General features: G+C 49.6%; 1 protein-coding gene across 1 annotated transcript; it reads left to right on the top strand.

Annotated features, from left to right (window-relative positions):
* The first annotated feature begins 38 nt into the window (after positions 1-38).
* TAMALIN (trafficking regulator and scaffold protein tamalin) lies at positions 39-23,633 on the top strand. Its single transcript, XM_077328605.1, has 8 exons — positions 39-324; positions 12,461-12,510; positions 15,222-15,276; positions 15,791-15,893; positions 18,280-18,373; positions 18,510-18,576; positions 19,565-19,631; positions 21,062-23,633. The coding sequence occupies exons 1-8, from the start codon at positions 172-174 to the stop codon at positions 21,517-21,519; spliced, it is 1,047 nt and encodes a 348-aa protein (XP_077184720.1). The 5' UTR covers positions 39-171; the 3' UTR covers positions 21,520-23,633.
* Positions 23,634-24,950: the final 1,317 nt, after the last annotated feature.

Here is a 24,950-nt window from a genome sequence, read left to right as displayed (position 1 = left end):
CCCGTTTGAAAGGGCCGAAGAAGAAGCCCTTTCGCGAAGCGAGGGAGGAGAGGGGGCGTGGCCTCACGGGCGGTGGGCGCGTCCTCCGTGGCGCCCCGCCCCCGCCTCCTGGAAGAGCCCATATAGGCTCCTGCCTCGCCGCCGCCCCCTTCCCTTCCCCACGGCCTGGCCATGACCCTGCGGAGGCTCCGGCGACTCCGGCCCGGGCAGCAGCAGCAGCCGGAGCGGGAGGCGGCGGTGGCGGCATTGAGCGCGGGGGACCGGGCGTCGGAGCTGGAGCGGGCGCTGGCGGCCTCGGGGGGCACCTTGCCCCGAGCCCGGAGGGTGAGTCGGGGAGGGGAGGGGAGGGGAGGGGAGGGGAGGGGAGGAGGCAGACAGAGGCGCCGCCGTCCCCGGGCGCCCCCCACCCTGCGCCGCGCTTCGTCCCCCCCCCCCTCCGCGCTTCCCTCTCGCGGAGCCCGCTCCGAGGGCGTGCCTGGCTCCGGACGGGGCAGCAGGCTCGCTGGCCGATGCCCGTCGCAGCTCCCGCCACAAAGGAAGGACGTGGCCATCGCCGCCCGGCCCCGCGGGCGAGGGGGGGGAGAAGACCCCGGGCTGCCGAAGCCCGGCTTGTCCGTCCGCGCACCGTCTTGGCAGCTATTTGCGGGGCTGCTGCGCGCCCGCCCGCCCGTGTCTGGCTTCGTCGCTGCGGTTGGGGTTGCCAGGGGAGGGGGTCTCCCCGCCAAGGGGCTCGGAGGGCTCGTTCCGAGTCTTCGCGTGGCCGTCCTCGCTGCTTTGGGCCCCGATCTGCCTGAGTGCGGTGGAGGGGGAGGGGACACCCCAAGTGACTCCTTCCCTAACTCCTGCTCACGTCCTTGAAGCCTCTGCCATCGGCTGCCTCCTCCTAATTCACAGCTTGTGACAGGAAGAGTTTCCCTCCTGGGGACAGGCTGAGGGACCCAAGCGGGTAATTAATTTTATGCGCCTTCTCCTGCCTTTCACCTGCCCTAGAACTCAGGCAGGCATCAGATTCCTGTCCAGACGTGGACCAAAGCAAGACCTTCAGCAAGGGTACCCTTCCAGGTGTTTTCCACCTGTCCCTTGAGACCCACACAAGGGTGGATGGTGCTTGTTTTGCTGATGGCACTTCTAGAGCCCTGCCCATTTGGGATAGTGTTGCCTAATAAAGCTGACTTGAAAATGGGGAGGGGGGGTGAATGTTCCTTTGACCTGTCTTGACACGAGCGAGGCCGGATGACCACTTGGAAACTAAAAGGCCTTCTTGGAAAGTGGGGGAGACGGCTGCCGCTAAGATTGCTGGGCATGAGTAGCCCTGTGAAGTTTCTGCTCCATGGTTCAACCTGTGGTCCTCCAGATGTCCATGGACTACTATTCCCATGAGCCCCTGCCAGCAAACGCAGGTTGAGTACACCTGCTGTGGGGTATGTGGGTACCATGGTTCAATATTTAGCCTGGCCAGAAAAGCTTTCTGTTGAAAAGAGTAGCTTGAGTTCCTGTCTCAAGGACCATTTCGTGTTGTGCGTCAGCATTTGATCTGTGCCAGTCACGGTGGCCTTTTGTGTTTAAAAATGGGATTCTTTTACCTTCTGTGCTCCCCTGTTAGCAAAAACAGTGAGAGACACTTGCATGAAAGCGAACATGTGGCTGTCATTTGAGATTTAGCAAAGTCCCACATGTGCGCTTAATGTGAATTGTGAAACTTGGGTTAAATACAGGCATGTAGAGTTAAAGGGCTTGCGGCTTATATTAAGATGCCCCTTTCAGGAGGAAACTCCTTCGCTTCTCCCCCAAACATCTCCTAAATTCTAAGCTGACGTTCACAGTTGGATGTGGGCATTGGTGAATTTTGTTTGACTGATTGTGCTTCCCATGCTGGGAGTTTTGTTTGCCTGGCCGAGTTCATGACTAGCACAGGTGCTGCTGAGGAGTGTTGGTCACATTGTAGATTACAGGATAATGGCTGCATTAAGGTATTCCATCTCTGCAGACAACCAAGGCCCTGTAAAACCCTTTTGCATTTAAACAAGGAAGCCATATCAAAGGACTAGCCTCACCCACCCAACTAAATGGATCCTTTGATCTCTGTCACTGCCCCCCCCCCCCATCTGATAGGGCAGTTACTGCAATCCTGACTCACTGTAATCTCGGTCTGTTGAGATAATGAGGATTTGTTTTTCTCCAGCCCCAAAATTAGGATATTGTTGCAGACAGGAGTAGACTAGGAAGTGGAAGAGGACCTGGAGTAAGTCCCAGTGGCAGAGCGGCCCCTGTGGTGCTACAAGTCAGCCCTGGTGCCAACACTGGGCATCAGCTCACCCTTTGCCTTCATCCCACAAAAGGGCAGCTGGGCAGGAGGACGCAGTTGGCAAGCTGACTCTGATTCCCAATGAAAGGGCTAAGCCGCTTGCAGAGTTGCTGGAGCTTGACCACCAATGGCCTTCCGTGGCATTGGCCCACCAGGAAATGTCCTTGCCAGTGAACTGACCGATCTGCCCCCACCTGCAGGCATTGTTCCTTGTGTTACCTCAACATTTGGGTGTACTTTCCTGTTTAGCACCAGTTTTTGGTCACCTTTCTGTAGGATGGGTTGGGGTGGGCAAGTGTATGTGGGTCAACTGCTGAGCCTTCTTAACTGTGCAATATGTTAATATGGGCTAGCTCTGCAGGGTGGGTATTGCTAGTGTGAAGGGCAGGTGGCAGGTAGGAAGGGAGCAGGTAGCCCCTGAGGACTAGAATTTAGCCAGCTCCTTGGAGAAAAGCACTTGAAATGCAAATCTGTCCAGTTTGTTCTTTAATCCTCAGACTTGTTCCAAGAATGATTAAGTCAGCAAACAAACCACCATCCATGTAATACCTTTTTTTAAGAACCCAAACAATGTGTAAGCTTTTGACTTCTCTAGAACACTCCCTCTGAGTGTTATAATGGCCATTACCTGCAAGGGCAAAAGATATTTTCAAAATTGTTAGGCTTCCTGTAGGATAAGAGGAAGGATTGCCCGATTTTGCTAGTTGAAATCAAAATCTATTGTACAGGGAAAATAGCATTTGAACTACTGGTCCAATGCCACCCTTGGTAGTGGTGCTTTGTGTTCTGGAGGCCTGAAGAAATTTTTATTTAGCTGACTTTAGAATATGTGATTATTGTGTGTTCAGAAGAATTGTGATTTTGGTTCATTAGAGCAGTGGGTGGAGGGGATAAGCCTGGAGATTGGTGGCAGGTAGAACTATTTTGTTGGAATGTGCCACCAAGTAACCGTGTCTTGCACATGTCGCTATTTTCTCATGCTTGTTGAGAAGCAGGAAATCTTTCCGGCAGCGCAAGGAATAATCCTTGTCCACAGAACGTTCTCAGGCTTTCCTGAGCAGACGGCTTGGAATTGGTGGTCAGGTGACTGGAAATTCTCATCAACACTTTTAAGTCTCATTAATTTCAAGTGCTGCTTGTGCTATGTACTTGGCTCAGCTTCTCAAAATATGCCCATGTGGAAATCACAGTTTTTCCAGCTTGAATGAACACTTTGGAGAAAGGAGTAAGTTCTTCGCCTCCCGCTCCCATCATCACCTTGCTCCTTGAGGCCTTGCTAGGGTCTTGCAAACTCCCTCAGCCTCACCTCCCTCACAGGGTGTCTGTTGTGAGGAGATGAAAGGGAAGGCAATTGTAAGCCGCTTTGAGCCTCCTTCGGGTAGAGAAAAGCAGCATATAGAACCAACTCTTCTTCTCACCTTATTGCTAAGTAATATTGTACTGCCAGTTAACCTCCAGCAAACTTGTAACTGCTTAAGACTAGGTTTCTGTGTTAGTAAAAAGTGCTAACACACAGTGCAATCCTTTGCAGAGCTTTTCCTCTTCCTAAAAAAGCTTGCTAAGGGAGCTGATCAGTTCTTGTGTTAGGTAGATTTTAGGCATTCTGCTGCATGAATAAGGTAAAGGTATCCCCTGTGTAAGCACAGAGTCATGTTTGACCCTTGGGGTGACGCCCTCTAGCATTTTCTTGGCAGACTCAATACGGGGTGGTTTGCCATTCCCTTCCCCAGTCATTACCGTTTACCCCCCAGCAAGCTGGGTACCCATTTTACCGACCTCGGAAGGATGGAAGGTTGAGTCAACCTTGAGCCGGCTGCTGGGATCGAACTCCCAGTCTCATGGTCAGAGCTTCAGACAGCATGTCAGCTGCCTTACCACCCTGCGCCACAAGAGGCTCTTGCTACATGTATAGAACCATATTTGTGGATAGTATTTGTATCTGTAACAGGAGGTTGTATTTCTGGGTATCTGTATCAGAGTAGAAAGATCTCATAAAAACCATCTGGAGACGAGAAGCTTCTGTCAGCAAGAGATGCCTCACGGAAGTTTCTCCATTTTTTCTCCATTCTCCATTTTTTCCATTTGACATTTCTCCATTTTTTTCACCCTACCGATCTACAAATGATCTATGGGAAGTTCTTATGATAGATCTATTCATATATTCATTCACATATATCCATTCATCTACCTATATTGTTGGGAGTTCTTAGAAACAAGACTAGAACAACCTGTTAGGGGGGAAAGCTTTACCACTCGTGCAGCTTAAGCATCACATCTCTGAGCATCCCTTGTTGGTTGATACAGTATTGGAAGAAATAAAGACTCATTTCCTGTGTCACTGTCTACATCCCATAATGGTATCCTGTGGCTATGGTAGCCTGTTACTGCAGGCAGAGATAACAGCTGTAGAAAGGAACTCTGAACACTATGACTAGAGTAGCAGCTATAAAGACGTCCCCAAATTACCAGATTACAGAAGTTGTTACCTCAGTATGGGGGTGGAGGGGGAGGTGATGGGGGCAGCGCCTGGCGGCTGTTGAAGAATGACGTCTTTGCTGACTACCTTGGCTCCTGAAACATGCCTGGTGTTCAGAACAGAAGTGACATAAGTGCGAAGAAACAGAACAATTGGGTGAGTGTGGTGACCGCTTATAGCTTGATTTACTAAGCCATTTCAAAGCAGATTTTTCTGCCGGTTCCAGAAACGTTCTGAAGTCAAGAGCAAATCTTTGGAAGGATTTGGAAATAATTTTATACACATTAATGTCTGACCTGAACACTTTAAGTATTGAATTCCCAAAGCTTTCTCAGTTGCTTTATTACAACCCAAGATCAGCATACAGACCCAGACATAATTCCCAAAGCAAGAATTCTTAATACGATTTGTTCATAGAGATTTCTGCGCTGGGTTAGCATTCACCTGTGTGACTATTGTGGCGAGTTCAAACCTTGTCCCGATGCTCTTCACTCTTCAGGCTTCCTCCAGTCTTGTGCCTGAAGCGTTGTGGAAGAATTAAGAATGACCTTCCCTCTGAATTAGTGTTTCAAGCATATCTCCCAGCTGGACGAAGGCAAGCCAAGAGCACCAGCTCATGCAGAAATATAGTGTACAGTCCCCTCTGAGGGCAAGTTGTTGCTGCATGAGCAGTGGTTGCAAAATCGGATGCTACCTGAGTACGGATGCAGAATAATTACCCACTTCTGTGTGGGCTGTTTAAAAGGGGCACTGGCCCTTTGCACAGGCAACATCTTCTAGGGATGGGCTTACCCAAGCCTTTTTCGTAGTGTCACTGCACAATTCATCTCTAATTAGCAGTGGATTTTGCTCTTAGTGGTTATCCCATACAGGCAGTGAGTAATGAAAGGTTCTGAGTTTGAAACTGCCTGGTAAGTTTGCCCTGAATCAGACTCTGCACGGTCCTGGCAATGCCTGTAAGCAGAACAGCTGCCTTTCCCCCTCTAGCCGGCTCATGCCGGGTCTGCTTCTCAGCCGCAGAACTGAGCTCCCTTCGGGATAATCGGGAAGTGGGCTTAAGCACGTAGAGAACTCATGGCAGGAGTTAAGTTGCTCGTGTTTAAGAGTACATTTGGAGTACGTCTGAGCCCCCAACTTGCTTCTGGGAAATTCACGGATAGATCTGCCACTTGGTGAAAGACTTAACATCAGTTTGGGGATGTAGTTCTTGTAACAGCAGCTTGTCCTTCAAACCAGCCAGTGTGCTGAGAAGGGAGTGGCTGGTGTCAGCTACCCTCAAGACTAACTTTGCATCATAGACCCCAAAAAGCAGCTTTGTTCAGTGATTCTGAGTGCTGCCCAGGGAGGTGAGGGTAAATGTGAGATGATAACCGGTCATTTTAATATGGGCTTCTTCATTGGTAACTGTTAGTGGTGGCTGGGACCAGAAGGGGGGGGGGGGATCTCAAGAGTTACAGCCCAGATGGTTGCCAGTAGGGAATTCTGACTTTGGTTGTGGTCCTGCCAGGAGCTTGGGGCTTGCCAAAATGTGTATGCTAATAGGTTCTAATTCTGGCTCGAGGAAGACATTAAGTGCCTCTTCTTGCATGAGATTTTGTACTGTACCGTGAGCATCACACTGTGGGAGTGTGTCAGCAAACAGCGCACACTTGAAGATTCTCCCCTCCCCACTAATTAAGAAAGCTGAAGCTGTGAGAGGTAAGAATCAAGTACTTGGCACTTCAGTGTTTAGAAGAGGAAAGCTGCCTTGGCAGGTAACATCTGCCTTTTGTGATGGATGTGCCGTTCAGGGGTAGTCAAACTGCGGCCCTCCAAATGTCCATGGACTACAGTTCCCATGAGCCCCTGCCAGCATTTGCCAGCATGGACACCTGGAGGGCCGCAGTTTGACTACCTCTGGACCAGGGCAGTGCAAAAGATCTCATGGGCAGCCCTGAGGCCAAGAGAATTAGCTGTGTCTCCTGCTGGTTTCACTTGGAGGTTGATTTCTGCTCCCTGCTTCTCATTGACATCCTAGGAGCCCAGGGCAAGATTGGATACACATAAAGAATAATCATGAATGACACTTTTTAAGCAGTTTGGTCCAAGTTGCTGTTTTGTTTTCCCTCTTGATCACTTTTATTTGTATATCGTGGTGATTAATTATTTTAATAGATAATGAGTAAAATTTGTATCCTGGTTGTTGGTTTTTCTCAGCCAGACTTGGATACTGGAACCGTAAAAACCCCAACCGTTAACAGTTAGGACCTTGTGGTTTATAGCAACTTAAAATTGTAGCTCAGCCTCACATGGCATTTAACAAGATCTGCATTGTAACTGTTTTTTTTCATTTTACAAAATTTGTATCCCACCTTTCTGCACTCACAAGGCCCGCCATTCAAAATTCTGTGTGTCTGTTTGGGGGATCCTGTTACTCGGATTGCAGGGCTTAATTCACTGCAGAAGTAGTGAACTCTCTGCCACATAGGGTTGCCAACTCCATCCTGACCAACTCCTAAAGGCTTTTTTTGGGATGGGGAGGGAGAGAATGCCTGGAAAGTAAGTTCACTTAGGTCAGGGGTAGTCAACCTGTGGTCCTCCAGATGTTCGTGGGCTACAATTCCCATGAGCCCCTGCCAGCATTTGCTGGCAGGGGCTCATGGGAATTGTAGTCCATGAACATCTGGAGGACCACAGGTTGACTACCCCTGACTTAGGGTGTAACTCTATAGAATACACTTTCTGAAGCTGCCATTTCTCCAGGTGAACTGATCTCTGTCATCTGGAGACAGGGTTAAATGCTAGGAGACCCCCAGGCCCCACCTGGAACTTAGTGGCCTCAGTGCCAGGCGGGAGCAAAGCACCTACTGCTGTATGGGCAGGAGCAAGCATGCAGGCAGAAGATCTGGCCGTGGTGCCTGCCGTGGAGATTTTGCCCAGGAGAAGTTGTGAAGCCGTTTCCTACAGCCAACTTGCTCTCTTTTTGTATCAGCAGCTTACTTCGGTGAATCGTTTGGCTAGCGAGCACATCTTGCCGCGTGGCCATGTTCTCGGCGATCTTTGGTCTGTTGCCTGCGATCTCTGCAAAGCGCCAGCTGGGTCCAACCCAGCCGTAACCCTGGAAAAGCAGCCCCCACCCACAGCAGGAAACTAGTCCCTCTCCCAGGCGGGAGATGAAAAGCCTGTTTGTTTACAGAGCCATCAGTCGTTGGACGGGAAGGAATGATGTGGCTCAGGCTCATTTCACTTTCAAAACTCTGCAGCATGCAGTTATTTGCATGCCTCTTTCATTTGGTGCCCAGGATCGCCATCGTTGGGGAGGCTTAACCCTCGTCTCCTGTTCATTGCTGTCCCTTGTGCCCAGCTACCCCATCCTCAGTGCTCCGTGTGTCTCCCTCTCGCAGCCAGCTGCCTCCGGCTTGCTGTTGGAAGCACATGTTTGCATAAGCGTCTGTGTTTAATTACGGATGGAGACAGCAGTCTTAGTGGGCCCATGGCTGTCCTTGTGCATGTTCTGGCCTAGGAACCAAGGCGAGGGTGGGAGTAAAAGGGGCGTAATTGAGTTCCTACGAAAGGCAAGCATCCCCTCTCAGATGGCTGCCATTTGGAGCAGCTTCTGTCACTTCTAGGCCTCTCTGGCCTCAGGAGGCCCTTGCAAAGGCCTGTTTGTGTATTCTTGGCGTTCTTTCCTCCCTGTGGCTTGCTGTAAAGGCTCCCTTGGCCACAACTATCTGGTCAGTTGGCTAAGACTCTGAACAGCAAAGAGGTTTGCTATTTGCACAGCCTCTGTACATGGCAGTGACGCACACTCAAGAATCTGACCAACACCGCTGAGTCTTCAGGACTGCAGCCCATTGGCTCCCAGTTGCACGTTGTTGCACAGACTGAACTATTCACTTGCTTGGCCACACAGAGGAGGGTTTAATATTCAGGAGCGGGAGAGCACGTTCGGCTTCTATTTAGATGGGCCCTGAGCAAAACTGAAAAAGCAGGGAGTTTTCAAGCATGGAGCTTTAGGCCCCACATGCCAGCCAAGCAACACAGCCTTCCTACACTGTTGGTAGCCATCTCCAAGGAAGAGTTTGAATGGCAGACTTCTGTATTTGCTCTGGGGCCAGCAGCCTTTCATGAATAAAGAGCAAAATGTTGTCAAAATTCAGAGCAAGAGGTCTACAGGCAGCTAACTTGAATTACTCATTACTGATGGCTGGTGCTGATACTCCACAAAGTTCCTGCAGCCCAACTACTGGTGGTCAAGGGTCCTTTGCCAAGAAGTGAAAAACCAACATCTCATCATAATGATGACCCTACACACAGCAGGTCTCCGCACAGTTGTTTTAGCACACTGGCAAAAATCTGTGCATAGTTTACACTTGAATTACGGGCTTCACTTTTCATTTCCCTTTCCGTAAGTTATCCTTAAGAAGCTCAGTGGGCCTGTGTGCTGTGCCATCGGATGGCTTCCAACTCATGGCGACCCCCTGAATTAGCAGCCTCTGAAGCACCTGCTCAGCTCTTGCAGAATGAAGAGTTCCTTTAATGAATCAATCTCTCTCTTGTTGGATCTCCCTCCAGCTTGGTGTAGTGGTTAGGAGCGCGGACTTCTAACCTGGCGAGATGGGCTTGATTCCCCGCTCCCCCACATGCAACCAGCTGGGTGACCTGGAGCTCACCACGGCGCTGATAAAGTTGTTCTGACCGAGCAGTGATATCAGGGCTCTCTCAGCCTCACCCACCCCACAGGGTGTCTGTTTAGGGAGAGGAAAGGGAAGGCGACTGTAAGCCGCTTTGAGCCTCCTTCGGGTAGAGAAAGGCGGCATATAAGAACCAATTCTTCTTCTACATGTGGATGGATCAGAGCCATGAAGGGGAATCCTTGCCAGTCCTGGGTGACCTCACCTTGTTGTCCTACATGCCTGGGTGAGGCTGGGGGGGGGGGTAGTGGAATTTAGGGCCTTTTTCTCCTAGCATGCTGTTCTCCTGACCCAGTATTCAGGATAGCATGAGGATAGTGGGCCACATACAAGCACAGGTCACAAGAAGACAGGGCTTAGAAAAGAAGTCGCTTCCTGCTTGACTTGGATGGGGCTGGACCTTCATAGCTGCAGAGACCCACCAGAGACGTCTCAAATAAGGTGATCTCAATCCTCAGCTCCGTGTTGCTGTGAATCATGGTCTTTTGAGGTTTTCCTCCAGCAAGCTCACTAGGCGAGGTTCTGTTTTCGTAGTAAACCTGGACTTCAGAAAACCTTCTTGTGGATGATCCCCAGTTCTTGAGGAAGTACCACTTTGACCTGGCGTGCTGCAGTTTGGAAGCCTGGTAGTCCTTTTAGGCTTGTGAAAACAAAGGTCTGTGTGTGTGTTGGGGGAAGGTTATTGTGCATTTAGATGCAGGCTCAGCTGACGTGCTGAAGCATCCCCATCGTAGTGTGAGCAGATGTTTACTTTCGAGCGTAATTCCAATTGCATGTGTCTCTCTTTAATACAAACCTGCTGCCTTCTCTCTTGGCTGATCTCAGATGTTGAGTTCAATGAAGAAACCAAAGACGCATACGTTTGCACACATCGCGCAACTTGGAAAACTTAATGACAATGCTCTGTCTTTTATTACCAACTGCTGTTTGTGACTCTGCCAAGCTGTCTGACATTCTCCATGCTAAATGTGAACTGGAATGCGGGGCCTCCACCCACCTCTGAGGGTGGTGGGATCTATTTATGCGAATACATTTGGCTAATAGACCCTAGCCCGGCTCCCGTCATGCACTGGGACCACCTCTTTGGTTAAATACCCAACAATGAGAGGGTTTGTTCCGGATGGGATAGATGATTAATTTATTTAAAAATTGGGCTTTGGGGTAAAACAAAGCCCTTCTCTCCCAAAGATTTTTCATTTCCCTGTGGCACTGAGCCATGTGGCTTTTAAAAGCCTGCAATGTTCAGAACGTGACTTCAACTGTGCCGGTTTGACATCCAGATTTGTGGTGGGTGTTCAGCAGCTGCAAGAGACCCTCTTTTGAATTTATAATCTCAAGTCAAGTGTCTGAAACATTTGACTTCAGGGCTTCTGGGGGCGGAGGTTCCTCTGAAAAATCACCCAAATGCTCAGGTTTGTTTGCTCGTTATTGATTTTTATGCTGGACCTGGTAATTGGGTCTCCTGTTAGTTCTAAAGAACATAACAGTAAATAGGTCATTTACTTCTGGCCTCTGATCTTTATGCAGATTCTCAGGCACAGAGAAGGCTAAACCTGTGAAGTTCTGACATACCTTGAAGGCCTGGTCTTGATAAAAGACATGACATTTGAATGGGCTACCCAAGTCAAGTTCATAAAGTGGCCACAGCTACTCCACTGAGCAAAGCTTTTAAGCCTTCCTCCAGTTTAAGTGGCACTTTCTATATTGAAGTGGGAGGGAGCTGCCTTAGTGGGTGGTTGGGACCAGGGCAATAACATTGGCATGGGTGTGCAGCCCATGGACAGGCCAGTCTCGTCAGATCTTGGAAGCTAAGCCAGGTCAGCCTTGGTTAGTACTTAGATGGAGACCATCAGAGAAGTCCCAGGTTGCTACACAGAGGCAGGTCCCATGGGACCTCAAAAACCCCATGAAAGGCCTTGATAAGTCAGCTGCAACTTAACAGCAAAAAATAGGACCTTTTGGGTCCTCTGAGCCTTGGCGACGATGGGTAGCCATGTCAGTCAAGAAGAGTATTGGCACCTTTTTGTTCTGACCAACCACAGGGTCACAACAGTAAGCATTTGGGATCACCAGAACTTTTCAGCATGCTGGAAGAATCCTGGCCAACTCCGAACTTGCTCACTGAGTTGGGATAACCTTGCTTCATGTAACTGAAAGGTATCACATTATTGTGTTTTGAACCAACAAAGCTCAGTAGTGTTTTTCAACAGGGCCATGGGATTGGCTGAATCATCCCAGGATAGTCCCTGGTGGGAAACATGAGGTCAAGAGATGGTGACTTACCTAAAGGTCTGTTGCTGAGGTGAAATCTGAAGTGGGGAATTAACAGTCTATACCAGGGGTAGTCAACCTGTGTCCTCCAGATGTTCATGGACTACAATTCCCATGAGCCCCTGCCAGCATTTGTAGTCCATGAACAGATGGGGGACCACAGGTTGTGACTACCCCTGGTCTACACTGTCAAGAGCATCATATGCGGCGCCTTGGGATTCCCTACTCTGTCAAGGTGTGCTCACAGGTGATTCTAGTAGGGTGGGCATGTTGAGCTTCTGTAGCAGTCTCATCTCACTTTGAAGATTAGTCAGCTTATTGAAGCAGAAGCTTTTGTTGACAGACAGCTGATGGGAGAGGGCTCTGGCCTACCAGCCCTTCCCCCTCAAGGTGCCACAAGTGTGTTATAAAAATGGCACAGTAGTACTTGAGATCATGGCTTGTTTTTAGTTTTTTTTTCAGGAAAGACAGAGGTCAGGAAATGGACTCTATACCCTTTACCTGAGATTAAAATATTTTCTAGAGCTATAGAGAGGTCAGGAGGGTGTGGCACAACTGGCACGAGCAACCTTCCTCTTCGGGCACATTTTAGGATCCAGCACACCTGTAATTCTCCTGCTGCAAATCCCTGAAAGAGATTGCTTATGCCTATGCCGTCCTTGGAGCTGTAACGTTCTTGTCTTTCTCCTTCCATGTTTGTGGTTAATTAGTCTGTTTTTGTTGCTTCCTTCTCAGGGCTCCGGATTCAAATGGCGCTCTCTCAGCCAGTCACCAGAGCAGCACAGGTATGTGGCTTTGTTCCTTTCCTGCCAGGAGAATTGAGTGGGATCAGCAAATTCTGTTCTGTCTGCAGATTAAGACAGATTAAGACAGGACAGGCAAGTAGGCCTTGTAGTTTTCTTTCTTTAGCTGTCTTAATAAGAAAGCCACCCCTGTCTCTGACAAGTACACCGTCATAGTAAGTTTGCATCCGGAATTTCATCCTCAAGGTTAATTTATGTCAGTGTGGCTTGTTAATCACTGGTCACAGCTGTGACGCGTGCAGCCACCTTCTGGTGGCCTCAGCTCCGTTCATGGCCTCTGGGGTGTGAATGGCATTTGGGGGGGGGTGGACTTTAATGATGGGCCCTCTATTCATACCTCTGAATGAGGAGCTCCTTCAATGGCAACAATAGCTTGGCTGATTTCTAAAGCTGGAGTGCAAATGGATCATCTAGGGGAGTTTTTGACATTTCCCCCTCCTGTGGCTTGCTTAATAGGGAGTAGAGACCTTGGCCTTTGTACACACGGGTTAATTCCCAGAGCATTGTTGGGCCCTTTGGCCTTCCCTGGGGGGTACCCTTGAGAATGACAGATGCTTAATCAGAACTTCCACCCTCTTGCAGTGCTGAGATACGACTCCTGCATCAGGAGTTGGTTCTGTGCCTACAGCTGCAAACAAGAATTCCCCAAGATAACCACGGTCTACTTACCCTCTTGAGCACTGTAATTTAAATCCTTTCCTGCCCATTTTCCAAACAAACTCCACAACCAGGTTAGGGCAGCCAGGCAGCCTGCTGACAATTAGTTCCGCAGTGCTTTAATGAACAAAATGCTTGCCAGACTTTGCCCTGACAAAAAACTGGGCATTGTTTCATCACCATTAGTCCCATTTTACTGATGGGAATCAGAGCAGGGGATGCTAATGTGGAACCCAGATCTGTAGCCTCAGACACTGAATCTGTTCGGTAAAGAGGGAGGAGAGGCCCGTGTTGATTGCACAGCCACACTCATCCAAGGGTCAGTTCCTTAGCGTGGGCAAACAGTAGTGCATCCAGGATACGAACGAGAGAGCCCCCGTAAAAAGCAGTTAATCGGCTGCTTCCACTGTCATGGTGGAGGTTTTATCACTTCCCCACTCTCACAGGCGATAAATGGAAATTGGCCCTCCCCATCTCACCTGAATTGCTTTTGCAATTCGACCTCTCTGACCAAATAATGAACGGATGGGCCGTGTTGAGCTTCCTATCTGGGTCAGTGTAAGCAGTTGTGGGTGTGTGAGGGTGATCTATCGTTGATGCATCAGGACGTTCTAATTTTGATCTACCTCTTTAGCAGGAATGGTAGAACATTGCTGTAAAATGAGCACATGCAGCTGCCTTATGAAGGATCAGGCCCCTGTTCTATCAAGATCAGCATGATTTGCTCAAACTGGCAGCAGCTCTCCAGGGTCTTAGCCTGAGGCCTTTCCCAGCCCCCCATACCTTCTGCTGAACCATGGTTGTAAGACTAAAGGTAGAGGGGGTAGCTCAGAAAAGATGCCAGAAACGAAGGTGGTGAGATATCACAGCCTGCCCCATTCAAGTAGCAGATGCAGAAGCTTCAGTCACAGTCTCCTCCCCCCTGTGGTGTGATGCTTTGCATTTAAGGATCTTTGCATTGTTGCTTATCAGTGGAACTCACTGTCTCAGGATGCTGCTGGTGAACTGTCCCTTTCTGTGATCATGTGCATATAGGTCACACACAAGCAGAGCAGGGCAGAATAATCTGGGAGGACTCAGGTTCAAATTTTACCTGCTCCACAAACACATTCATTCGATCAGCTCCCTCTTCCATCTGTTATATGGTGACACTTGCCTTATAGGTGTTTTGTAAGAGGTGTGGCATGTGTTGAAGCTGTATAAATGCTCAGCTTCTCTCCAATGGGAATTCATTGCAAACATGACACATGAGAATCAATCAGTGTTTGTATAATTCTCATCCATAACCTCTTCCTGTATTCTGCGTGAACAGCAGAGAGACCCAGGAAGAAGTCCTTATAGTTTATTAAATGATTTTGATAGTCTTATATGTTTCTTTAATGCAACTCACCCAGACTGTGTGTGGCTCTTCTGTGGGGCTCCCATCCTCCAGCAGCAAGAATCCAGCAAGTGAACAATTAACTTGCTGGAAGGCTTCCTAATGTTTCCCCCTGATTAAAGTAGCAGTGCATATGTACACATTATACTACTATAAATGAGTTTGTGTACAGGTTGCTTGTTAGCAAATGATAGTGAAATGCCCAATTTCCGGTGACCTGATTTTGCTCTACTGCTGGCTAAGTTCACCTGCCTTTTTGATAATTAGGCTTCTGGTCTTCTGGCTGTGCTTTTGTGTCTGTATCCAGACATTGTCCTTTGGAGCCTTTGTGAAGAAGGGGTGGTACATAAAGGACAATTCTGTTCTCGCTTACTCTCTCGGATTAACGTGGGAGCAGGTTGGGTGGCAATCGGAAAAGGACGGATTAGTGCAATGCAAACACTAGAAAAACCCTGCAGGGCCAAAAGACCTCTTGCCTGGCCTGTATTCTTTAGAAAGCAATCATTGGCCTACAAGGCAGGGAGTCCTTTGGCTCCATCATCTGGGGTAACAGTTGAGCCCAGCCAGTGGAGATTGTGGCTGTAGGAAGGCTCCCTCCTTGTGTCTTATGCTGCTTCTGGGAAATTCCAGTTACTGACTTCTCCATGCACATTTTCAGGAAGGTGATCACACTGGAGAAGGAAGAAGCTCAAGCCTTTGGTTTTGAGATTCAGGTAAGTGCAGAGAGAATATCCCCAGTGGTCCCGGGAGAACCTCACAAGAAGGTGCCTTATATAAACTCAGATGTGCTAAGCTCACTATGGTCTGTTTTGACCAGCAGTGGCTCTCCAGATTCTTGAGTGGAACTCTTTCACACTAACTCCTACTTGATCCGTTTCACTGGAGATGGTAAATATTAAGTTTTCATAGATTCCGGGTCCCAGCATCAAACTCAACTTCTTGGACTTGGCTAAGAAAGTTAAATGTTTGCCAAAAACTGCATCAGCCGCACTGTATGATTTCAAAATCCAAAGTACCTATTTGGGGGATGCACCCAGTTCTTGGGGAAATCTTTGTTTCTGTGTTAAGTGTCTGGATCTGTGGTATCTAGAGGAACCTCTTGTACCTGCAGGTGTGTCTATGCGCCTAGGTAATGCTCAGCCTGTGATGAAGCTCGGATGCTGTGAGGTTGCCCTGTGGCCGTCTAATAACACTCCTCCCACATCTTTCCTCCCTGCTTCTTTTCAGACCTATGGGCTGCACCACCAGGACACCAAAAGTGTGGAGATGTTCACCTTTGTTTGTCGTGTTCATGACGGGAGCCCAGCCCAAATAGCTGGGCTTAAGCCTGGTAAGGGACAACATGACCAAATAAGCTGCTCTGAGTGTGAGCCTTGGGCAAGGGAAACTGAGCAAATACGGATTGGGTTTCAGATATCTTGTCTCTCTTCAGTATCTTGCTGTGTCCAACTTAGAACAGGAGACCTGGCAAATGGCCCACTGAACATGCTGGCAGTAGGAAGCTCTGTACCCCCTTAGCAGCTGCTTATCGCTCTTCCCCTCCCCCCCCCAATTGCTTCTGTTTGGGCAGGGCTGGGCTAGGAGGAGGAAGAGGTCTAAAGAACGCAGTTAACTCCTCTATGGTACTATTTAGAAAACATTATAGGGGAGGGAATGATTTGAACTGTGCAATGGGGGGGAGTGAATTGGAAGTAGATCTTCATGTTGCTTCACTTATTTCCCACATTTTCCATCCTGGAGTTCATGACAATGTCCACAGGGCTCTCAGTCAAGCACTGACTGAGATCTGTCCTATCGTTTCCCCACCACCTTGAGGGAAATCGCTGCCTCCTCTACTTCTGGCTTTTTGCCCTGAGGTTGCCTCCTCCTCCTTCCTCTTTGAACATTCAACAGCTACAGCCTTGAAACTAGACCAGGCCAGGCAAACATGAACACTGGAGCCTGGGGAACGCTCAGTCGGCATCGGAGGATCAATAGGCCATGTATGGATAGTGGAGCCCTCGTGACGTTGCTGGCTGTATTTGCCCAGCTGTTGCTGAATGGAAGGCTGGGCCAGCGGAACAATAAGAGCTGCACCTGCACCGCTTCTCATGCTGCCTCCCAGTGCTCGGGCAGAAGTCTGAGTTCTGACAAAACAAGTGTCGTGGAAGGGTTGGCCCACCCGATTACCTCCCAAGCAGAGAGCCCTTCCCTTGACTAGGAGGCGTTCAGTTTCAAACACAAGAGACAAAAGGTTTCCTCTGTCCAGGTCACTTCTGATCTGTTGCAGATAAAAGGTAGATGCCGTTGTGGAGAGAGGGGGCAATGTCACCCTTGCAACAGGCTCATATCTAATCTGGATCAACAAGGGTTTTTCACCACTCGTGTTAGAGAAAAAGAGCCAGAGCAGGACATTGCTGTGATCTGGCAAACACTCAAGGGAGAGCTTTTGGAGGCAGAGTTTCCTCTTATGGATTGAATCCCGTGATGGGTCCACAGAATGAGCATGACCTCAGGGAGGCTGGAGAGAAAGAAGCAGCAGAGGGCGGTGCATGGGACTTTCTCAACCACTGCTCCATTCCCCGGAGAGCTGATGATGTTCCTAGAGTCACATTGGCTGCAGGTGGAGCTGGAGGGTGTTCAGAGCAGCAGGCACCCAGGTTCTTCATAGGGCTGCTTCTTTACCTCTTCCACTTGAGTGCCGGGCAGGGGGAGGTGTCCCGGCCCCCACAGTGTGGGAGGTATGGGAAGGGCTCTCCTGTGTGCCTCCATGCCCCTCTGCTAAAGGCCTGCAGGAACAATTCAGACAATGGTATTGGCCCCTCCCTCAGCTTAATCCTTTTTTTCTTAAAGGAAACTTTCTAGCCTTTCTGGTTATTGAGATTGGCTTAGAATTGTGGGGAATTGCTGATTTAAACTTGAGAAGCTAGAGAAACTCCCTGGAAGAGACTTGCGGGTAAGCAGAGAGTGAGGCTGTCTGAAGAAGAAGAGTTGGTTCTTATATGCCGCTTTTTTCTACCCGAAGGAGTCTCAACGAGACTTACATTCACCTTCCCTCTCCCTGCAACAGACACCCTGGGAGGTGGGTGAGGCTGAGAGAGCCCTGATATCACTGCTTGGTCAGAACAGCTTTATCAGTGCTGTGGCCAGCCCAAGGTCAGCCAGCAGGCTGCATGTGGAGGAGGAGCGGGGAATCAAACCTGGTTTGGCAGATTAGAAGCCACTACTCTGAACCACTACGCCAAGCTGGCTCTGCAATGAGTCCACAACAGACGGAATTATGCAGAACTGACGCTGGAACTTTGCATGATTTGCAGTTTGCAGAACCTTGTTTCTGCATAATTTGGAGGCTTTGTTAGCACATAACGTTTACCTTTGTAGCACAGGTTATCCTTCCCACCCCCCAAGATACCTTGTTTGGAAAAGAGGATAGAATATGCTGATTTTGCCCTTTTATATGTTATTTATTTATTTAATTTCTTGCCTGCCTTTGTCCTTGGACCCCATAAAACCTTACCATAAAAACAGCACATATCCAAAATCTTCTGAGATGGCAAGATCCCTCCTTCCTCCCGCAGTCAGCTAACAAGGGTGTGCTAGATATTGCAGTGGGACCGGGGGGAGGGGGGGTGGGGCAGGGCAAGGCAATAGATCTTGCTAACCCGGACCTCATCCAGAGCCCAGGCAGAAGGCTATGTGGAGGGTACTGACACCTCTGTTGCCTGGTTCACCTGCAGGAGACACAATTACTGGTGTGAATGGCCTCAATGTAGAGGGGATCCGTCACCGTGAGATTGTGGAGGTCATCAAGGCATCCGGGAATATGCTCAGGTAAGGGGGGAGGATCGTTCACCCTGGGAAATCTCCTCAGCCCTTGCTGGCTCTTCCACAGCAATAGTGTAAAGGGGGTCCAACCGGCAATCAATAACCAGAGCTACTTTGTTCACCCCACCCCACCCCAATTCAGTCTGGAGACCTTGTATGGCACCTCAATCCGGAGAGCAGAGCTTGAGGCCCGTCTGCAGTACCTCAAGGTAAGTGGTGCTTCTGGGAAATGCATGTGCCAATTTTTTTTTGGCGGGGGGGACAGTGTCACTGGATTTAGGAGTAAAAAGAGGTGGGCTGGAATTCAAGAATGAGTACAAAGTTGCTCTTTGACAGATGCATAGCCATGCAGTAAAATCTGATCATTTGTGTTTTATGCAATGGGCCTTCAGCATAACTCTCAGGGTCCAGTCCTTAACAATTGGTTCTGTGCTGTCATGGCAAACAAGACTGCCATGTGGGTGGCAGACATGCTGGAGTGCATCCCATCAACTGTGGACTTTATTGAGTGGAATCTGCTCTCCTCCATCTCCTCCAGTCCATTGACCTCATCCTCACAAATGTTTAATTCCTGGAGGCCCCCAGACCCTTAAAAACAGCATTGGAGCAGAGGGGGGTTATACAACAGGAGGGCAGAAATGGGGGAGGATTGCTGCCCCCTTTTGCAAAAATTTAATGTTTTGGAACTGCATAGTTAGGTACATGCCTCCCACCCTGGATGCCTAATAAACACACTTGTTTGGGATCACTCTGAGATAGACCTAGCTGGGGGTGCTTAAGCAGAACTCCTTAGTGAATTTGAGAACTCCCGTGCATACCCCTTTGAAGAGTTGTTCGTTTGGCCCTACAGCTGCCAGGGCATTGCAAAGTTCAGCATTTGACAGAGGGCTTGTCATCCAGAAAAGGTTGCCAGTATGAATTTATTCTCTGTGGCTGCTCATTGGGTCGGGGGGAGACACCTAGATGGTGCCCAGTGACCGCTTGGGAGGAGGCAGTGGTGGGTAGCGGCAACTGGTTGCAGCTTTTGTGCTTTTCCGTAGAGAGATTCAACCTTCCCCAAAGCCTTGTGGATTCTTTGAGAAACCTGGGGAGAATAAGCAACTCAGCTAATATGCATCCAAGTGAAAGTGAGCTGCAGAAACATAGTTCTATTCTGTGTGTTTGGAGCCATAGCTAACGGGCCTCTTTCCCTTTCAGCAAACTCTGTATGAGAAATGGGGAGAGTATCGGTCACTGATGGTGCAGGAGCAGCGCCTTGTCCATGGTGAGTAAAATGCGGGGTATCCATAGTTGCAGAGCAGGTCTCAAAGGGGTGGCAGGGTTCCCCCCAGCTCTGCCTTCTGATGTGGCAAGCCCAGTCCCTCCCAAGCATTCCTTCAGGACACAAGAAATGCATTGGTAGGAGGAAGATCTCGATGTCTTTACCACAGCCCAGCATGTTTGTCTGGGGCGGAGGTGGGGGGAGGAATTGCATGCTCCAAGCAGTATTTCGCAACTGAACTGCAATGGCATGGGCTCTCCAGGAGGCCTGGCCTGCCAGACTGAACTGTGTAGAATGTCCTTGCATGAGCACTCTAGAGCAGGGGTAGTCAAACTGCGGCCCTCCAGATGTCCATGGACTACAATTCCCAGGAGCCCCTGCCAGCATTCGCTGGCAGGGGCTCCTGGGAATTGTAGTCCATGGACATCTGGAGGGCCGCAGTTTGACTACCCCTGCCCTACACCCTTAACCTGACCATTCTGATACGTAGCGTGGGAGGCAAGACACACGACTCAGCCTCCCAATTGGTCTGTGACTCCTTTTAAATTATTTCTGCTTCTGCCTTGCTTGAGAGCACTTCTCACGATCCCAAGCCCAGGGGCACTTGGGAGGCCCTTGGTGGCAAAGACAGAGCTGCTCTCTTCTCCCCTGTGTTTGTCCTCCCGCTGAGAAACGTTCCCTTGTCATCTTTGTTTTCTGCACTTTTAGCAGTAGATTCAAGTGCATAGCCATGTTGACCTGAAGTAGCAAAACAAAAACGGAGCCCAGTAGCACCTTTAAGATCAGCAAAGATTTATTCAAGGCGCGAGACTTAATGCACTCTGCACTCGAAAGGTCCTGGAGGCGCTCCACAAATCTTTGCTGGTCTTAAAGGTGCTATTGGACTGTCTCCAGGAGGCGCATCCCATAATGGCATTTTCTTGCAGTGTGATCTTCTGCCCGCCCACCACTGACTGCACTCCTCCACCTGTCCCGATTGATGTGTGGGTGGGGGCTTGTAGCACTGATGCTGGGCTGAAGCTCCAGCTAATACAAAAGAAACATCCATTTTTCTTCTAACCTGGAAAAGGCCTCTGCCCTCACTGTCCAGCTAAGTGATTGAGGGCTGCTAGAGGACTGTGATTCAGCCTGGGGACCCAAACGCTGGGACCAAATGGGAAAAGCTCTTCTCCCTCCAGGTCAGACTACAGAGACCCCTTCCCAAGTCCCAGTCAGCCGTGAAGCTCACCGGACTGCCGTGGACCAATCATTCTCTCGATACACCGCCCAGGACAGTCAAAGGCAAAAGGGAGGAGCTCTGAAACCCTTGCAGGAGGGAAAGGATTAAAGTGTTACAAATGGGGGGGGGGATGAACATTCAGGCCCGATTCTGTTTTTGAGATGGTCACATGGCCCCGCACTTGCTCCAATCCTTCTCTGATCTCTCTTGCCAGGCATTGTGGTGAAAGACCCCAGCATTTATGACACCTTGGAGTCTGTGCGTTCCTGCCTGTACGGCGCTGGGTTGGCCAAAGAGTCCATGCCGTTGGGGATGTGGTTGCCGAGTTCGAGCAGCACTTACAGCAGCGTGGGCTGCGTGAGCACAGCCACCGACGAGAGTGAGGATTCCGTGTACCAGACTTGCTTTTTTGACTCTGCCGACTCCCTGGACGCTCTCCCTGCGGCGCTCTCCCAGTTTTCACGGCCGCGGCCAGCTTTGACCCGCAGCGCCAGCGTCAAATGTGCCAGCAGCAGTGGGGCTGCCCGCTTCTGGGACAAGCCTTGCGACCCAAAGAACTCCACGGGGACACCACGTCCCAGGAAGAGCAAACCTGGGAGCTTCCGCAAAAGACTACTCAAGTTCATCCCTGGACTGAACCGTTCTCTCGAAGAGGAGGAGAGCCAGTTGTAAATGGATGTGTGTTGTTAGCGAAGTGAGGCTGGGCCAGATGGGGGCCAGGCTGCCTCTCCTTTTTAAGAAAAGGGAGGGGGGCTATTTATTTATTTATTTTTTACCAGCAAGAGGATCGGAGCCTCGGTTGGGGTATTCCAAGGGCTCTAAAGCAGCCGCCCAGCAGATCTCAAGGCCAGTAGGCTTGGTTGTGCTCTCCAGGAGAGGGATGCTGGAATTGCTTAGGGCAGCTTGGCTTCATGAGGAAACCAGCTGGCTGACGTAGGTGTTGGGGAGAACTTGGGAGCAAATGTGCAAGCCAGAGCCCTAGAGGTGTTGGGGATCTCAAAGAGAAATGCAGCAAACTTTAGGGCCAAAGAAGCACAAGTGATCTGGCATTTCTGGGAGGCCTGCTTTGAAGCTGCTGTCATTCCAGGAGCAGGGCAGTGATCTCTCTCGTCATGCAACTGAGTTGTGGTTGCTTTTTTAAGGGGTTAGATGACTTGTGGGAAGAGGTGGCTGGGTCCGGCCTCTTTAACCAGCAGGGATGGTGTTGTTTTTTTTAAAGTGAAACCTTCTAACAACTTGGATGGGCATGGAATGGTAGTTGTGGGCTTTCTTGTAGGACTTGAAGGGGTGTTAGCAGAAGTGGCATGTTGACCTAAGGCATGAAGTAGCATTGGGGGTTAGGGCTGGTGGTTTGTGTATGTGGTGCTGGCCAGACCTGGGATAAAAACAGCTTTGCGAAGAGGCGACTGAACTGCTGTGGGGAAGCTACACAAGATAGCTGAGGGGCATTGGGATAACAAGGTCTGAAAACCTACAGAATGTCTGTCACCCTGTTGCTTTCTGGTGAGTCCACCAAAGTTCAAGCACTATGTAGATCTGACCTAAGTGTCTTTTTCTTGCTCTTTCTAAGCCACAGTTTGAACAGTGGAACTCTTATCACAGCTGGGCCGGTAGATCCGACTGGCAATAGTAACCTGTACGTTGTCACATATAGCCCTATCTGGCCTTCTAATATTGAAAGAATTTGGCTACAACATGGGAATCTCCCCATGTGTACTCCAGCCCCAGAATGTCTGTGGTTTTGGCTTGCTGGTTGCTCTGTAATCATCTCCGAGGAGAGCCACATCCTGCCTGCCGCGTCACCTGCAGAGGACGGATTCCAGCTTTGCCACAGAGGCGTACACACAGCCTCCTCACACTTAAAAAAGTCCAGATGCTCTTAAACTTTTTTTCTATTACTATTTATAGACCAGCAGTTTAGGATTTTCCCCCCAAAGAGTAGAGCAGGGAAGGGAAGGCCCATGTGTAGTGTGCGTTCTGTCTGTCGGCCGCCCCGAACGCTTTTGGAAGCCACAAGGACGGAGAGCAAAAACATGCCCAGCAGGCACATCAAGCCTGCAAAATGTAAACTGAAAAGCTCTCCTGGGATTTGTTAGGGTACTTTGGGTAATGCTGAGATTAGTCAGAGCTGTTCCCCTGCTCTCTGACACTTGGGGAAGGGAAGCCATGGAGATTAACGCAGGTAAGCTTATGATGCGGACAAGCTCTGTGTTAAGGAATCCAGCCCCTGTCTTAGGTACTGCGGGTCACCCACAAACAGCAGGAGAGCCACAGGCAGCTGGAAACATTAGAAAGGCCAACCTAGAAAGGCTAATGACTGTGTCTTACTGAATGAAAACCCTCCTGGAATCAGTACAAAAGGAGTTTTGGGGAAGGTTATATAGGCTTGGGTTGGGCCAAATCATCTTGTTGGGGTAGAATTTCTCCTGCAAAAGCCTTTTTTCCTCATCATTCTCTCTCTGGCAAAAGGCAGAGATGGGAGCAGCCAAAGTGGGGAGGGGGAGGGGAGCGGGTTGCAGTTGTAGCTGAAGCTTATCTCAGGAAATAGTGGCAGGAAAGGTGGGTGACGCAGCAGTGGGAGGGGTAGATGCTCCTCAAAAGCAGACACCACAGTCCAAAGTGAAGGCAAGGCCAAGAGCTGGGCAGGTTAAAGGGTCAAGTGCAGTTTATGCAAGGATCAGCAATGTGACGGAGTAAAGAGGAAGGAAAGGGCTGGGGGTTATTACAAGTCATGCACACCAATGGTTTCAGATGTGCAGAAGTGTAGTAAATGTTTTTGCATTCAAGCGGTTGTGTCGTTCTTGTATCGGTCCTTGCACCATGTATGCACACGGGTGGCTTTGCATCATTCTTCTGGAAGCCAGGGCTCAGGGGTGGTTCTTTTGAGTTACATGCATCATAAGGTTGCCAGGGCCGGGAAATTGCCAGTGGTATGGAAATAACAGGCGGGAGTTGTCCGGTTTTGGGTCTGCGGGTAATGGCTGTTGGGTGCTAGGCTGGAAGTTCTCTTGGGGCAGATGGGTCTCTTCTCCTGTAGCTGCCTGTCCCAGTCGCAGCTGCACTGCCAGGCCCTAACAACAGTGTGATGCCTTTGCATGCCTTCAGTACTGCCAAGTCCAAGATTTTTACTTCTCTAGTTTGTCCTGAAGTGGGGAGTTTCCCAACCGACTGCTTGTGGCTACCCTTAATTAGAGAGAGAACTGCCCTGCCCTGATTGCTGCCCCAAAATAACCCAGATTAGAGGCCGCTTTGGTTAAGTTTAGCTTGAGAGAAGGAGCAGGTGCCCTGTGGGAAGGATGACCATCCCGGCTGTGCTGAGGGTGATCCCTGGGTGCTACAGGAAAAATAAACAGTGGCGCTGCTTGTGGGCCTTTTATAGCAGGCTGGCCCATACGTCTAGCCGGCTAAGCTTTCCCTCTGCCATTTCATCCTCATGCCAGCAAAACTTACATCTACTTAAATGTGTCTTGGAGTGCTTGTTCTTTTTTGAAGTTTGTCAGCAGCCCTTGATGCTGCTAATCTAAAGATGCAACAGAGGTAAAAATTGCTCCAGCTGCTACAGGTAAATGGAGTCTGCGTAGATCCTGGCATTCCCTGCCTTTTGACAAAAGGGGCAAGTTGGGATTCCGGCATCTTCGAGTGCTGGGCGCTGGAACCCTTAAGCTGCCACAATCCATCTGCCAAGCAGCATGCTTCCTCCCAAAACTTCCCGAGGAATTGCACAACTGCTACAATCCCCCCTCCTCCCAATGCAAGCTGCTTCTTAAACCCCAAAGCCAGCTCCAGCTGACAGGCCTCCTGTTGTTCCTGACAGGCTTGGGTTTGGGGGAGTGCCCTGGGAAGGCCTTGCTTACTTGTGGGTGTGCCCTTGCACTGCTAGCTGACCTTTCTACGTAGTTGGCATTGACGTTGCTTAGATATTTATGCACATGTGTTTTTTTTCCAAGTGGTGGCCCCCGGTAGCTTAGGGCACCATTCTCTTTGCACGCTGGTTGTTCTGACACCCCTTTTATTCTTATCCTTTTATGTTGTCAGATTTCATTTTTTATCACTGTCAGATTTGGCTAAACAACCACAGGTTATAGGTCCTTGGATATAGGGCT

This window comes from Paroedura picta, chromosome 3 (assembly GCF_049243985.1).
Source record: "Paroedura picta isolate Pp20150507F chromosome 3, Ppicta_v3.0, whole genome shotgun sequence".
Classification (NCBI taxonomy): Eukaryota; Metazoa; Chordata; class Lepidosauria; order Squamata; family Gekkonidae; genus Paroedura; species Paroedura picta.
This window is presented reverse-complemented; position numbering and strand designations above follow the sequence as displayed.

Excerpts from the sequence above, each read along its gene's own strand:
- TAMALIN (XM_077328605.1), top strand. The coding sequence starts at position 172 with ATGACCCTGCGGAGGCTCCGGCGACTCCGGCCCGGGCAGCAGCAGCAG. Across the intron at positions 15,894-18,279 it reads AATAGCTGGGCTTAAGCCTG|GAGACACAATTACTGGTGTG; the intron begins GTAAGGGACAAC and ends GTTCACCTGCAG. Across the intron at positions 18,577-19,564 it reads CCCGTCTGCAGTACCTCAAG|CAAACTCTGTATGAGAAATG; the intron begins GTAAGTGGTGCT and ends TTTCCCTTTCAG.